Raw genomic sequence first — 15,952 nt, forward strand, 5'->3', positions numbered from 1 at the left:
GAACCCTTGGACGGGAGCGCTGCCGCGCTTCCCAAGCGGCGCACTATCCAGTGCGCCACCGGGCCGGCCCCAAGAGCATTCATTTTAAAGGAGGGAAGGCAGGTGCATGATAGTGTGGTGGGAAGATGCGAAGGTTTTCTTCTGATGGGCAGGGATTTTGTAGATTTGAGGAGAGAGTAAAAGGTATGTAATAGCTGTCTTGGAGAGTGGGAGAGGGGACTAGTCATCACTCTGAGGTACCTGTCAAATACACTGCAACATTTTTTTGAAAGATTTGCTATTGTAATAGCTTCAGTGAAGTTGTTGCGTTTGTTCAGTAATGTAAACTATCATTTGCCCTTTCTAGGATTTATTGTTAATAAGATGAAACTTGACATTGATTAGAGTATGGCTTTTAATTTACATACTTTTATCTGAGTAAACTGAACTTATTATTATACATTAAGTCTTTCAGCAAATATTTACTTAGTGTTTGTTCTGCCATGTTCCAAACACTGTGCCACTGTTGAAGAGGGCATAGCAAAGCTGGAAACAGAGATAGATGCAAAACATATGATAATCCCTGAATAAATGTTTGCCCATTCACTGACTCTTGCCTTGATTGATGAAGATAAGGACCTTTTATTGGAATTATAACCTTGAATTTCCTCAAGTCCATGTAACTTTTGTAATCTAGAAGAGAGAAGAGTGTAGGTAAATTGCTAATTAAAATAGAGAGTACAGAAACAGATGAAAATATTTATACGATATTGGTACATGATAAATATGGCATTTCAAGTCAGTGGAGAAAAGATGATTCTTCTACTAAATGGTACTAAAACAATTAACTATCTGTTTGTATGGAAATTAAGTTGTAGTCTTATCTCTCACCATATTCAAAAATAAATTCTGTATAGATTACAGTTTTATATGTAAAAAAGGAAAATATTAAAGATTTAAAAGAAAATATAGAAGGATGTGGTTAAAATCTTAGAGTGGGGAAACAACTTCTCAAGAAAGACGTAAGGGCTGTCCAGTTAGCTCAGTTGATTAGATCATGGTGCTAATAACACCGAGGTCCAGGGTTTGATCCCTGTACTGGCCAGCTATCAAAAACAAAAAACAAAAAACAAAAAACAAAAAAAAAAAAACAAAAAACAAAAAACAAAAAACAAAAAACAAAAAACAAAAAACAAAAAACAAAAAACAAAAAACAAAAAACAAAAAACAAAAAACAAAAAACAAAAAACAAAAAACAAAAAACAAAAAACAAAAAACAAAAAACAAAAAACAAAAAACAAAAAACAAAAAACAAAAAACAAAAAACAAAAAACAAAAAACAAAAAACAAAAAACAAAAAACAAAAAACAAAAAACAAAAAACAAAAAACAAAAAAAGAAAGAAAATACCTAAAATCTAGCAGACTTAAAGAAAAAGACTGACAGATTTGATTATATAAAAACGTAGTGAGTGCGAAAAAAACACACAAACTGTTCAGTTTTTCCCTGTATACTCCCACAACATGCTCCTGACACCAGATGTGTGGGGGTTTCTTCTCCTATGCTAAGCAAGCAGTTCTCCAGTGGACACCAGCTGGGTGTCCTCTAATTCAGTTCCAACACTGTCTACCTGGAGATAACACGAGGTCCCACAAGTTAAATGCTTAGTCCCCAAGAATGCTCCCCACTTCAGATGCCAGACTCAAACCCCAGATTATTTTACTTGTGCTTCTGACCGACTCGCTATAAGTTGGGGTTCCCATAATCCCTACTCCCTTTGGGGTTCAATTGATCTGCTGAGCAGCTCACAGAACCAGGGAAGCACTTACTTACATTTTCAGGTTTATCATAAAGGATATTACAAAGGATACAAATGAAGAGATGCATAGGGCAAGGTACTGGGGAAGGGGTGCAGAGTTTACATGCCTTCCTTGAGTGCACCACCCCCTAGGAACCTCCACGTGTGTCCAGAAGCTCTCTGAACCCTGTGCTATTGAGTTTTATGGAAACTTCATTACATAGGCATGATTGAAACATGGATAACCATGCAGAAATGTGATTGGACAAAAAATGTATGATCTTCTCTTGGTAGGGAAACCCAGCAAGGACTGTCTGTTCAGATTCTTCTTGGTCTCTGTGCAGCATTCCTTCCTCCCAGGCATGGGGCAAGACCCCTTCTGCAATGGGAATCTTATGACCTACAGTCAGACAAGGTCAGATAATTTCTTTATGGCTAGCCCCAACAGAAGGGCATGGGAAGGTTAGAAGAAGCCAGGAACCATGGATGAAAAGCAAAATATACATATCATATCACACATACAAATGGCAAAAGGCATCTTAAATCAAATTAAAAGGCAGAACTGGTGAGAGATTGGGGAGGAGGGAGCTTTAAGAAAGACAAATGTTTGTAGCACATAAAATGAGAACTAACACTAGTAAACCAGTACTTCCTACAAATCAATTAGCAAAAGACAAACTAGCCTATAGATATTAACAAATAAAATGGCAAAGCATATAAAAAGGACATGAAAAGACAATTTATGGTTCTTCAAATAGCTGATTAACATGTAAATAGATCCTTGGCCTCACTAATTATGAAGAAAAAGCAAGTAAAAACCATCATATTGGCAAGAAGTAATAAGATAGATAATATCCAGTGATAGAAATAGTATGGCTAAAAAGGCCTTTACTATACTATTAGAGGGAAAATACATTGGTACAACTCTTTAGAAAGGTAATTTGCAGTATCTATTAAAATTACAAATGTTCATAACCTTCTGACTCAGCAAAACCACTTCTGTCCTACAGAATAATAGCCTGAATGTATAAAAGGTTTATTACAGTGGTATTTTTGGAAGCAAAACATCTTAAGCAACCTAAATGTCTATCAGTAGATTTATTGCTAAATGAATCATAATACAGTCATATAATTCAGTTGCATTCAGTTGAATACTATTCTGGAATTATAGATCTTAACGTGTGGTATAGCACAAGACTGTAACTTGTGACACTAGGAACGCAGCATTTACAGAATAAACACAAGTGATACAGCACCCCAAGGATCACAGTAGCTCTTCAGTCAGCTGTATTGCAAGCTCAGGTATAAATCCCCACTATGTGAACAAAGTGGAGTTCCAATTCTTTATCAAAAGGTGCTGGTTGAGGTTATCAGACACCTTCCAATATACATCCCCAATCCAATAGCCAGCAGATGAGAGAGCAGCAGAGAGGGAAGAAAAGCCTTTAGAAACACTGCTGGGAAAATGTCTTCTTTCTTCTTAGCTTGTGTTTCTCATGCTGAGAGTAGCTGTGCGCTTCGGGTGTTTAAAGAGGAACTCCTTGTGGGGAGGTGGGGGGGATATTTTCTGGCCGACTAGACCAATCCCATATCCAATCTGAGTTTTTCTTCAAGATGCTTTCAACTTCTCTCCTTCTCTCAATGTAATCTTCCTCAGAGTGAGAGCTGTTTTTTTCTCCAATGCTACTATGGGTATCTGCTTCACAAGCTCTATTAATATCCTGTGGTGTCTGTGAGCGAGGTGGGCTGTCAAAGTGAGAACTCTTGGAGCTACCCTGTCCAGATTCATGCTGGGCATCAAGGAGTATTTTTACCATGTCACAATTATAAATAGAAACTGAGACTGGGACACTGTTCCCATTTTGATTATTGCTAAAGTGTAATTCTACCCGGGAGCCTTGCAGGCTCTCCTGCAGCCCAGGGGCCCTGCTTTGTGACACGGTGCCGAGGCTGCCTCGGACACTGTACAGTGCGTTCTGCCCCTGCTGATAAATTCAATCAGAGGGTTTGCAAGAATGTACAATAAGGTGAACATTGTCTTGGACATCTCAAAGAGGGAGCACCTCTGTTAGGTTTTTCCCATCCTAAATGTTATACAATAATATATGTTTTCCTATTTTAATCCACCTATGTGTATGTATGATTTCAAATATATATATATATCTAGCATTAGATTTTTTTTTAAAAAAAACTAGTTACCAGATTGTTATAATTTATTTCTGGAGGGTAGACATATTGAGCCAGGGGAAGGAAACTGGTGACATTTGGTGTCATTTTTCCTTTTGTTTTTGTGTATTTCTATATTTTTTTCACGTTAGAATAATCATTTTAAAAATGGAAGAATGACAGGGAGACACAGGCATCTCTATAGAAAGGGGCTGGTAATGTAGGATTGTTTCTGTTCCAAATCATAATCTCCTGTTGAGGTATTGGTGGGGGAAAGAGGCAGAGAGCATCTCTCCTGGCCCCAGGATCTTGCTGCTTCTGTCCTTGCTGCCTACAATCACTTCTGCACAATCTCATACACCACTTTTTTGAAGGTTCAATTCTATATCCTTCATGAGGTCTATCTGGATTCCCCCACAACCGGATATTATTTTTCCCTATTTGAATCTTCATGGCATTTTGTACTCAGTTGTACTTATAATCTGCCTTGAGAGATTCATGGATGATTCTTTTCACCAGTCTAAAAGCCAGGGGGCGGGTCTCACTTTGTAGTCACCTGCAGGAGCCTTTCTATAAACATTTGTTAAGTTGAATCAATTCTAGACTCTTATTTTAATTTTAAACTCAATAGCAAGCTAGCTTCTTTCGGTACCCTTCTTTACTAGTGATGTGTTTATTTGAACAGCAACAACAAATTGAGACAGTGCTATTCTGTTTTTTAAATGTGATATGAGAAGGCCTCATAAACATTGTATGGGGTGATCAGGTGATGTGTGCGAATAGTAGTAATATTTGTGAGTGGGAAGAAAGGATTTATTTCATATGTTTTAGGGTTGTTATGCTTAAGTGGTTTTTTAAATTTATAGTAAAAATAAATGCTTGCTTATAAATTTACTAGCAAGTACATAGGCCAGGATACCTACTTCTCCCATACTGATTTACTCTAAGAATAGTTGGAGTGAGTTATGTTCGTGTAATCTTTTCTTCCAGTTCTCAGGTGTACAACTACTTTTAAGTATTAGTCATACACTGCTATGTTGAAGAAGTGGGCACACTAATGTGAGGGGCAGGATCTTTATTTCAGCTTATTCGTCCTGTTATCCTTTCTTTGAGCCCCTTTCTTACTTCTTCCTTTTGGCATAAATCAAAGTTATTGTATTTCTTTTGTGCTTGTAGAAAGTAACGAGATGTCCCATTTCCAATACAAAGCTTAAGTCCCACAGTTTGTACTACCCAAGCAGTTACAGTCATTCTTCTACACAGGTAATTTAATAGACGATTCTATTTTTGTAGAAGAATTCTTTTCTTGAATTTTGGTTCTCAAAGAATAAAACCTGATCTTAACTAGAGAAAGTTTATCTTGCAAAAAAGTGGCTGAGGAATGCTGGGCTCAGGCTGTGAACAGAAGTAGAGGCCCAGGATTTACACATGTGCAACTTATTTGTAGCAATTTATCTTGCTGTCTTCATGATTACTGTGGCTCCTTTTCTTTCCTCAACCATTTTGTTCTTTAAGAGGCTTTTTCCAAGATGGACTCTAATTTTTCAGATACACAGTGAAGGGTGAGGTACTCTTGGGAAAAGAAGCAGAGTACAGCTTTCAGCAGCATTCATTCTGTGATGTTTTTCCTCAACTGCAGGAGTAATTTAAGAGCTCTTACCAATGAATAATCATGTGAATGTAAGAACTCTAAAACAAATTTTTTGTAAAATTAATCCTGCCAAAATTTATTGGTTCTTTCGCCCATATTCACAAAAAGAAGCATAACATACACATAATGAATGCCAATCGATTAAGCCAGCCAGCAATGGAGGTATTGATTTCTTATGGGGAATTAAAAAAAAAAAATTTGTCTGTTTAATCAATAGCATTAAAATTAATTATATGAAATACTTAAAATTTACCCCAAACAGGAATAAAAGTATAAAGATATTGTGGAAACAATCATTGGGACTAACTTAAATGTGTTTAGTTGATTTATTTATATATAATATATGTTTAGTATATAAATATTTTTTATCTACCTCTTCTCTACCTCAGGTTTATTTCAGATGAAATCAGAGATGAAGTGATCAGAGAATGACTGACTGGAATATTTTTTTCCTGGCAACAAAAGAGTTAATATAATAATGAGTCAAAGCACATTGGGAAAAAAAAAGCTTTATATGGTGAAATTAGAGAGGCAATATTAGGTAGAAGAAAGAGGTACCAGACTTACAGTAATATGGACTTGGGTTCAGTACTGCCTCTGCCCCTTACCTTGGGCAGGTAACTTGTCAGAAGTTCTCTGAGATTTGTAACATTAAGTATTGGAAGGTTCTTGTGAGGAAGTGAGACATCATATGGGAATGTCTCTAATCTTAGAAGGGGTAAAATGCAGGCTGATTTTTTTCTTTTCTATTAAGGATGCTCACATCAGGCTGTTTCTCCGATGTATTTTATTTTACTAAGAATTCTTCATATGCAGAATTCTGTGTAGAATATGTAGAAATGAAGTGTAAAAGAATTGTCTCTTGGCTTATAACACATTGGCCATTTATTTGAGTATCAGTATGAAACTTGTGCTATTGCCTTGAAAACTAGAAACTGCACCCAAGGTGGGGGTGGGGGTAACATGGATATGTAGGTCAGCTGCAGAATGCAGAATTAGATATTATAAAAAGTTACTCATTTAGAAGCCACAGACTTCACTAATTTACATTAGGTTTGGTTAATCAGATCTATCTTTTTGGCTGTGATGATAGTAATCATTAGAAGGCTTTGTCAGTTCAGTCCTCTGGGAAGCAGATACTTAGATTAAATTAGAAGTGAAAAAGATTTATAAGGGAAAACAGCTAAGAAAGATAAAGAGGAGAGAGCACTGGAATGGGTGAGAAGAGCCTTCAGACTGCAATGCAGGTCTGACACCTGTGAATTGGAAGGAGGAGGAAGTTTAGCAAATTTCTGAGCAAGTCTTAGGCTGATGGGGAAACCAGAACAAAGAGTGCCTGTTAGAGGAATCGCACCGAGCAGAAATAGCCCTTCAGTGATATCCCAACCATGCTCAATCCTTGGCTGGGAGCAATCTGGGAAGGGCATAAACATGGATTGAATATCGCAGCAGATCCTGAAAGGAGCCATCAGCTAACTGCACTCTTTGAAACAGATTTGTTTAAGTGGTATGTCTCCCTGACTGTCATGAAGGCTGTGTGTGATACAAATTAATTTGACAAAAATTTATTGGTTGCCAATTTTGTACAGGAACAATGTTAGGCACTATTGGAGATTTTGAAGTTTATTCATTCATTTGCTCACTTAAACATGCATTCAGCAGATATTTATGGAGGGACTACCATGTCCCAAAAAGTATTCTAGATGTGGAATGCATAAGACTCTCCTTTATATATATTAATTCCATTTAGAAACCATTGTTGAAATACATAACTCACTTTTTTTGTTCCAGGACTGAGGCATTTTGCTGTTGCTCATTAGAATGTTGTAAAGCTCTAAGATTAGAATGCCATACACACAAAGTCTTACAAGGTGCTTTCCTTTTTTGTGTTCTTGGAAATAAAATTATTTGCTTTACTTCAAATTTTCTTTAACAGATATAAAACTTAAAGATCAAGAGTATGAATATTAAATACTGAAAAGAATCCTCACCAGGTGAAAATGAAAATAATTAATCTTATTTAATGGCATGTCGTGGTGACTCCACACTTGCGTAATTTAGCTTTCTGCCAAGAGCGCAGTTGCTCTATATAGTTTGTAAGGAATATACTTGAAGTATGAAAATATTGCAGTATTGGTAGGCTGTGAAGAATGACAAATTTTCTGAAAAGCCTATTTTCTGATGTGCTATCTAGGCATAAACTAAGATTGTAGTATGAAGAGAAAAAGGAGTGATATTAAGGTTGTATTATATTTGAATTTATTTTGAGGGTTCTAAGAGATCCGTGTTTACCAAGTATTTCTTCTAAAAATAGCAATTTCTTTTTAATACCTACTTTAGTTGCTTCTGCATGAATTTTGATGATACTATTTTCCATCTCTTTTTCTTTTGGGCTGACATAGATGCTGTACCAGAGCTGTTTGTTTTGCATCAGCAAAGATGCCTTTACCCTATAGCCAGGGCTTCTGCATGCATCATTAGTGCAGCATGTAGTGATTTTAATGTTATTTCTAAACTGCCCTCACTCCATGCCATTATTTTAATTTAGGACCAACTGTTCAGCCATATGGAGCAGTTTGTCATTCAGCATCTGTATGTTCTTGCAAAATATGAATTTGTCTGTGTGCTTTATGCCTTCAAATGTGGTATATTTCATATGGAAAAGACAAATCATTTCACTTTATTAATGTTGTCATTGTCTGAATTTCCCATTTATTTTTTCCCTTGGAGAGCTCAATGTTGCACTGGGATGCTTTTAAAAGTCATAATGTAAAGGAATGGATACATACTTTCTATAAGTTAGCCTTACTTGAGCCCACAGATGAACATAAGGGCACCTTGCTGACCATTTATTTTTGTGTTTCACAAATTATTCATCTTTTACCCAATTTCTTCTAACCCCAAAGTAGTAGAAATCCAAAAAACCATCACAAATAGAACTGGCACTAATTTACTGCATCTCAGTCTGATTTCTTACCTGCCTGCTCTCTGCCTTCTTGAAATTACTCAGTGCATATTTTGCTAAAGGTGCAGTCATTGTCTCCCCATCTGTATAGCCTTTTAAGCAAACTATTAATCCCTACTCTTGGCTGTGATGAAGGAAGGCTTGTTTAAACGGTGGTACCACCCATCTCGCAAAATATCATTTGACTAGAGGTGAATCTGAATCTAAGGAGAAACTAGTTCTCTTCTAGGCTTTTGCTACTGACATCTGGCATCTGGCATCTCACCAAATTGTGAGGCAGTGTTGGGCAATGGTTAAGAGAATAGGTCTGATACACAGCTGTCCATTTACTAGCTGTGTAGTTTTGGGCAAGTTACTCATCTGCTCTGTGCCTGAGTTTTCTCATCCATAAAATGAGATCCAAAATGTTTTCACAACCAAAAAACTTTTATAACCACTAGGCAGCAAAACCTAACCCACCTGAACTTATTTAATGGTGATAATGACCAGACAGGAAGTTATGCATTATTTTTGTCTATCTTGTGGTTTAAATATTTACATTTTTTCCTGCAGAAATATTAATGTGTGTGATTATGGAATCTAGTTTCAAGATTTTTCGAGAGGGACTATTGACCAATAGTGTCTGCCTCATGGTTTTTCTTTGAGTATTAAATGAGTTAATATATATATATATATATATATAAGTGCTTAAAACAATATTTGGCACATATTAAGTCCTCCATAAGAGTTAGCTCTGATTTTTAACTTGTCTGCATAGGTTTTACTCTCAAGGAATAACTCATTAAGACAAGCACCTACTGTGTGCTAGACCTGTCTTAAGCCCTGGGGACATGGTAATTTTTTTCACCAAGATGGGCATAATTCCCTCCTTTATGTAGATAATAGTCTCCATTAATTTAACAGAAAATTAAAATAAAGTGAGATGATCGTTGTTAATAGAGGAGGAATTGGGCATTAAGGGACCATACAATAGTTTAGTGGTGGGTAAGGTTTCACAAAGAATTGATGATTGAGGTGAGACATAGAAGTTCACCAGGTGAACAGATAGGAGAGGACTATTTCAGGCAGAGGAAGGAGCTTATGTGAAGACTCAGAGGAGAGGTGAAGGATTTGGGTTCTTGTTCCCTTGGTTTGTGTATCCTTACACCCTCCAAATGATAGAAATGAGTTTCCCTAACCCACTTCTCTCCCCAGGACCAGAGCTTGTCATTTTGGGGAAGATCATTGAAAACTGAAGGGAAAGAGAAGCAAAGGGGAATGTACGAGGGTACTTCACAAAATGTATGGAAAAATAGAGTTAAAAGATAATACGAATCTTTCCATGACCTTTTTGAAGTACTCTTGTATGTTATCAGTAGGTTGCTCCGGAAAGGAAAGAGGCAGCGCCTGGATTGTCCAGACCATGCCAGTCTCACCAGTCTGGAAAACTGCTCCTTAGGCAAGTTGCTTGGTGGAGTGTCAAGATGTCTTAAGATTTTTCCATCTCCACATTGGAGGAAACAGTAGGAATGAAGCATGTCCCATCCCTAACTCCCTAGTACCATTCTGAGGCTGTTGCTTTTAATCACATGTGAGATAGGATATTAGATCTTCATGCTTTTAAAATTCCCTCTAGTACTGGTCAGCTGCCAAAACAAAAACAAAAACAAAATAAAATCTCCTCTAAATTAAAAATAAAATATATGCGGAATAGTGGCCATGAGACTCTCCTCTAAGTACCTAGTACCATGCTTCACATACAGCAGGCAGCTGGCACATGTTAGTTGCCCATATGCATTTTCCCATGAAGTATACTTTAAAAGAAATGGATGAATACTCCATAATCTCAAATGCTTTATTATTTTAAAGTTGAATAATTATTTCATAATATAATGTGAAAATTAACTTAAAGTACTGCTAAAATTAACTTAAGGTACTGCTAAAATTCCCGGTATTGATAACACTTTTCAATTTCAGTTATTTTATATATCTCATATTTATTCTTCAGTCTAATTTATGGGTTATCTTGGCTACTTTTTTATTCCTTTCATCCTGCATTACAGCTTTTGGCTTGCTACTACTCACATACATTGACAGAAAGTAGAAAGGAAAATTGAGAAGAGAAATGATTTAAATTTATCCTTTACTGCTAGTGTCGATTCTTACATCACATCAGTCATGAGTCCTGCTTTCTACATTAAAAAATATAGAGTTAAGGGCCGGCCCGTGGCTCACTCGGGAGAGTGCGGTGCTGATAACACCAAGGCCACGGGTTCGGATCCTATATAGGGATGGCCGGTTTGCTCACTGGCTGAGCGTGGTGCTGACAACACCAAGCCAAGGGTTGAGATCCCCTTACCGGTCATTTAAAAAAAATAAAAAATAAAAAATATAGAGTTAAACTAATAGCTTAAATGAAAATTGTAAAAAATAAAAGACAGGATTTAATGTTTCATATGCATATTGTATTCAGTATTATGGTGAATAATTCATATTAAAGTTTTAAAAAATTCCTCTTTATAATTAAGCATTCATTATCTGTAATAATGAGCTTTTCCAAGACGTTTTTCACAAACTACCTTATTACAGGTTGCATTATCCCTCCTCGTGTCCCCCTCCCCCTTCAACTGACACCCCCCACCTTCTGTAGGAGCAGCGCTACTGTTCCCCTCCACAGTGCGGAAGGGAAGGAATGACGCTGCTCACGCAGTTCATCGTGAGAAACCATACTTGCTATTTTCCCATAAATAACATGTTATTTTGACAATTTTTTACTAATTGATTTTAAACAGATGTTTATTCTAAATTTGCCTTGATTAGAGATAACCAATATCACTTCCTTAAATATTATGTTTTGAAGAGACACAAATAAAATTATTCTTTCATCTGCTTTCAATTCTTCATATGTTTGTTCCTGTTGAGAGAAATTATGTCTTTACTCAGCCTTTATATTTGAAAGGCTTTTCCCCTTGTCATCTTTCACTTTCATTTTTATAGGCAGTTCCCATAATTAGACAGATGAAATAAAAAGTGAGGAATCCACTTTAGCAAACTGAAATTAGAGTAACTGTATTTGTTGGTATCTACTTTTTTATAAAAGAGTTTTGTTGGAAATACCTGCATTGCATAAGTATCAAATACATGTGAATTATATAAAGTAGATTTTTGTGGTTTACACAGTTCTTAGGACCTCTAGGATTTCTGTTGTCAAGATGAATTATAATCCTCATTTTATGATACTCTCTCATTAAAAAAAAATCAGTCTGTGTATGGGCTACTCTTAATGTTCTTAAGGTTTTCATACCACTTGTGTACCCAACACCCAAAACAAAAGCTAGGATCTTGGCAATAACCTGTATCTAACCAAATGATTCTCCTTCTTCCTCCTGGTTCCCCGTGACACAGGTAGCCATTTTTCTCAATTCAGTGTTTACCAGTTCCTTCCTTCTTTTTTTACATATATTTTTTTACTATATCTATGTGTATTCTCAAGTATATTTTAAATTTGTTTTTACTTCTGTTAAAAAGGATGTCAATACTGTATGTAATCTCTGCTATGTATTTTTTTAAACTTACCATTCATTGTATTACTAAAATGCTCTGTGTTGTGTGTTGTATTTCATTCATTTTGACTGCTGTATAATAGCCCAAGGGGATGAGGTTTATTTATATACTCTTCCCTTGTCTGAGAATTAAGTTGTTTCTGGGGGTTTATAATTGTGAGTAGCTCCTATGAGAATTCCTGTACATGCCTCCTGTTTTTACCTACGAGAGATTGTTAGAAATAAAATTACTGGCCATAGAACATATAGATTTTCAACTTTAGGAGATAATGCCAAGCTGTTTTCCAGAGCAATTGCACCAATTTGTGCTCATACCAACAGTGTCTAAGAGACCCTATAGATCCATATCCTCTCTAGCACTTGGTATTGACAGACTTAATTTTCGTCAATTAAATGAATATAAAATTATATCTTATTAATTTTTATTTTTTATGTTTATTAGGCATATTTATTTCCTTTTTTGTGAAATGTCTTTTCATAAGTTTTTGTCCATTTTTTTTCCTAAACTGTTTATATTAACAATGTGTTAGGGCCGGCCTGGTGGCGCACTGGAGAGTGCGCCGCTTGGGAGTGCGGCGGCGCTCCCACCGAGGGTTCGGATCTCATGTGGAGACTGGTTCCCGCTCACTGGCTGAGCGCGGTGCGGGTGCAACACCGAGGGTTGCGATCCCGTTGCTGGTCCCCGGTATGGGTGCGACACCGAGGGTTGCGATCCCGTTACCGGTCAGTAAAAAAGACAAAAAGGAAAAACAAACAAACAAACAATGTGTTAGGCATTCTTTATTTATTCCTGATACTAACCTTTTATTGGAAGTATGTGTTTGAATACATGTTCCCAGTTTGTAAGCTGGTCTTTTACTTTCTTCAAGATATCTTTAATGACCAGAAATTCATAATTTTATTTTAATCAAAATCTATTAATCTTTTATGGTCCATACCTTTTTGTGACTTAAGTAATCTTTCTCTAAACCAAGGTATAAAAGATATTCGCCCATACTTTCTACTAAGATAGTTAATAGCTTATTTTTTTAACACTTAAGACCTTAATCCCTCTAGAGTTGATTTTTGTTAATTGAGTGAAGTAAGGATTCAACTTCATCTGTTCTTTTTCATAAAGATTATTTTTTATTTTTTATTTTTTTTCCTTTTTATCTTTTTTTACTGACCGGTAACGGGATCGCAACCCTCGGTGTCGCGCCCGTACTGGGGACCGGCAACGGGATCGCAACCCTCGCTCGGTGTTGCGCCCGCACCGCGCTCAGCCAGTGAGTGGGAACCGGTCTCCACATGGGATCCAAACCCTCGGTGGGAGCGCCGCTGCGCTCCCAAGCGGCGCACTCTCCAGTGCGCCACTGGGCCGGCCCTTCATAAAGATTATTTTAAAATCTCCATCTATTGTACAGTTTCTTTTTACTCCAATGGTCTGATTTACCACCTCTGTCATATATCAAAGTTTCATAAATGCATGGATTTATTTCTAGACTTTTTATTCCATACTGTTCAAATTGTGTGTGTGAGCGTGTCTCTGTGTGTGTGTGTGTGTGTGTGTGTGTGTGTGTATTCATCTTTGAATTTTAAACACACACATACATAACTAGATTTTAAATACTTTGGTTTTTCCCCTAGGTTTTGGACATAGTAAAAGCAAGTATTCGTGCAGTTCTTCCACGCATCTGGAAGGTACCTGATATTGAGGAATTAAATTTATATCGGATTTTCAACCGGGTTTTTAATCGCTTGCTCTGGAGTCATGGCCAAGGACTGTGGAACTGTTTCTGTGATTCGGGGTAAGTTCTAAGTCATCTTTTTATTGTAATTTTTAATGTTTTACTATTAGGTTATAGAGGTAGCCCAATATAATGGTTGAATTTCTTTAATGATCTTTTAAACTATGGATTTTTTGCTGTATGCAATTTTTAGTACTCAACTATAATTTATATCAATTAAGTTGATTTATATAAGATGATGAATATGAATACAACATCTAACTAATTAGAATTCAGTGGAGAGAAGGTAGTCTTAATGAAAAAAATATCAATTATAAACCAATATCCTTAAAGTTTTTCTGTTGTTGCCTTTATGTAGCAAACATCTAAATTCTGGCTACACTCCTGTTTTTCTCTAGCATTCCATTGCTGCCAAGGCTGCTGTGACTCTTTATCATTTAGCCTCAAGACATGTAAAACCAAACATTCCATACCATTTTATTTGGAAATGGCTTCCCTTCTTGTTTTCTCTTAATCCTGTTGTTATTCTTCCAATCATATAGTGTTGATATCTCAGGGGCATCTGCATCTTCTTTCTCCTTCATTGCCTTTATTTAATCATTTGCTAAATCCTGTTAGTTTCTCTGTAACATTCCCACTGTGGCTACTCTATATTGTTTTCATTCATTTTTCCAACAGTTAATTATCTTACTCCTTACACAGTACTTACTAGTTACACAGTAACACGTTAGATACTTTTGGAGATACAAAGTTGAATCTGGCACAAATCCTGCCCTCAAGAAATTTAACAATGAAAATAGCTAACTATATTAGTTACTCTGTGCCAGTCATTTTTCTCATCACTTTACATGTGTTAAGTGAGTTAATCTTCTTAACATCACTTTGTGTTAGGTTCTGTATTATCTCTGTTTAATAGTACTGAGACACACAGATAGGTACTTAGAAGGACCTAGTGGAACTAGGATTGAACTCATTTAGCTTTGACCAGAGTTCATGCTCTTAGCCAATAAAATCTGATGCCTCTAGTAGACACCTTTGATATATACAAAGGTAATCATTATAAAAGAGACACAGATAATGTATGATAGGATTTCAGACAAATCTTTTTGGTGGAAGAGCTAAGTGAAATTAATTGATTTCTAGGCATCTTTGCCTTCAATTTTTTGTCTCCTTTTTCCATCTTACTGTCAGGATCATTTCCTCAAATCTGTATTTCCCTCATTTATCATTGAAGTATAAACTTCTTATCTATAGATACAGGACTCTCAAAAATGCTGATTCTTTTTTCTTTCTCCAGTCTTCTCTCTCATTACTCTCCTACTTGAACTCTGCTCCAGAAAAACAAATTATTTTTCAAATATCTTCAAAATTTGTCCTTTTCTTTCTCTGAACTGTCGATGGACTGCTTTCCACAGCCTTGTCCCTCCAGTTCCTTCTGCATCATTTGAATCCTATGAAGAGACCCAGACTATACCTCTTCTGTAAAACCCTAACAGACTGTCCTACTGTGAAATGATCTGTGAATGTCCTCCATTTCAATACTCTAGCCATATGATACTGAATTATTCATACCATTTGCAGATTCATTCTTACTACCATATTTTTTTCTCAACTGCCATTCACCAACAGGGAGAATTCATAAGGCATTCTGGGGTGTGATAAAATCTGAGAATAATCTTAGCTATAAATTATTTTCACAGAGACTTAAGTGAAACATTTGAACTGTACTCCATAGACCCTCAGGTGATGGCTCTCTGTAAAAGTTCTCCCAATCTGAACTCATAGTTGGAATTTTTTTCTGTTTATTGAGCCATTGGTTTGATGCTGTATGTGAATCCCAACTACTCTCCACCATGGAAGGGAGTGCGTCTATTACTGAAATTGGTGGTAACGGTTTTGAGTCTTTGGATAATCTCTAATGCCAGACCCTAAAGATGCCCATAAAGTGGTACTTCTTTACATCTAGGACTCCTCTTTCCTGAGCTATTTCACTAACATAGTCTAATTTGTCTCAGAGTAATTTTCTCCTGTCCCTGGCACAACAACCTCTCCTGCCCCCCAAACTTCTCTAGTGGTATCTATTACTTACTACTAGTAATTATAGTGATAGTAAATAACATTTATT

General features: G+C 36.4%; 1 protein-coding gene and 1 pseudogene across 2 annotated transcripts in view; one reads left to right on the forward strand and one right to left on the reverse strand.

Moving 5' to 3' along the window:
• Positions 1 to 15,952, forward strand: part of TTLL7 (tubulin tyrosine ligase-like family, member 7) — a 103,814-nt gene that overhangs the window by 61,374 nt on the left and 26,488 nt on the right. For both annotated transcript variants that reach the window (XM_008567799.1, XM_008567800.1), the window contains exon 18: positions 13,727 to 13,887. In XM_008567799.1, coding sequence (XP_008566021.1) covers positions 13,727 to 13,887 — 161 coding nt within the window. The remainder of the gene's footprint in view (positions 1 to 13,726; positions 13,888 to 15,952) is intronic.
• On the reverse strand, positions 3,086 to 5,193 carry LOC103586504 (annotated as a pseudogene).

Source organism: Galeopterus variegatus, unplaced genomic scaffold, assembly GCF_000696425.1.
Source record: "Galeopterus variegatus unplaced genomic scaffold, G_variegatus-3.0.2 Scaffold346, whole genome shotgun sequence".
Taxonomy (NCBI): Eukaryota; Metazoa; Chordata; class Mammalia; order Dermoptera; family Cynocephalidae; genus Galeopterus; species Galeopterus variegatus.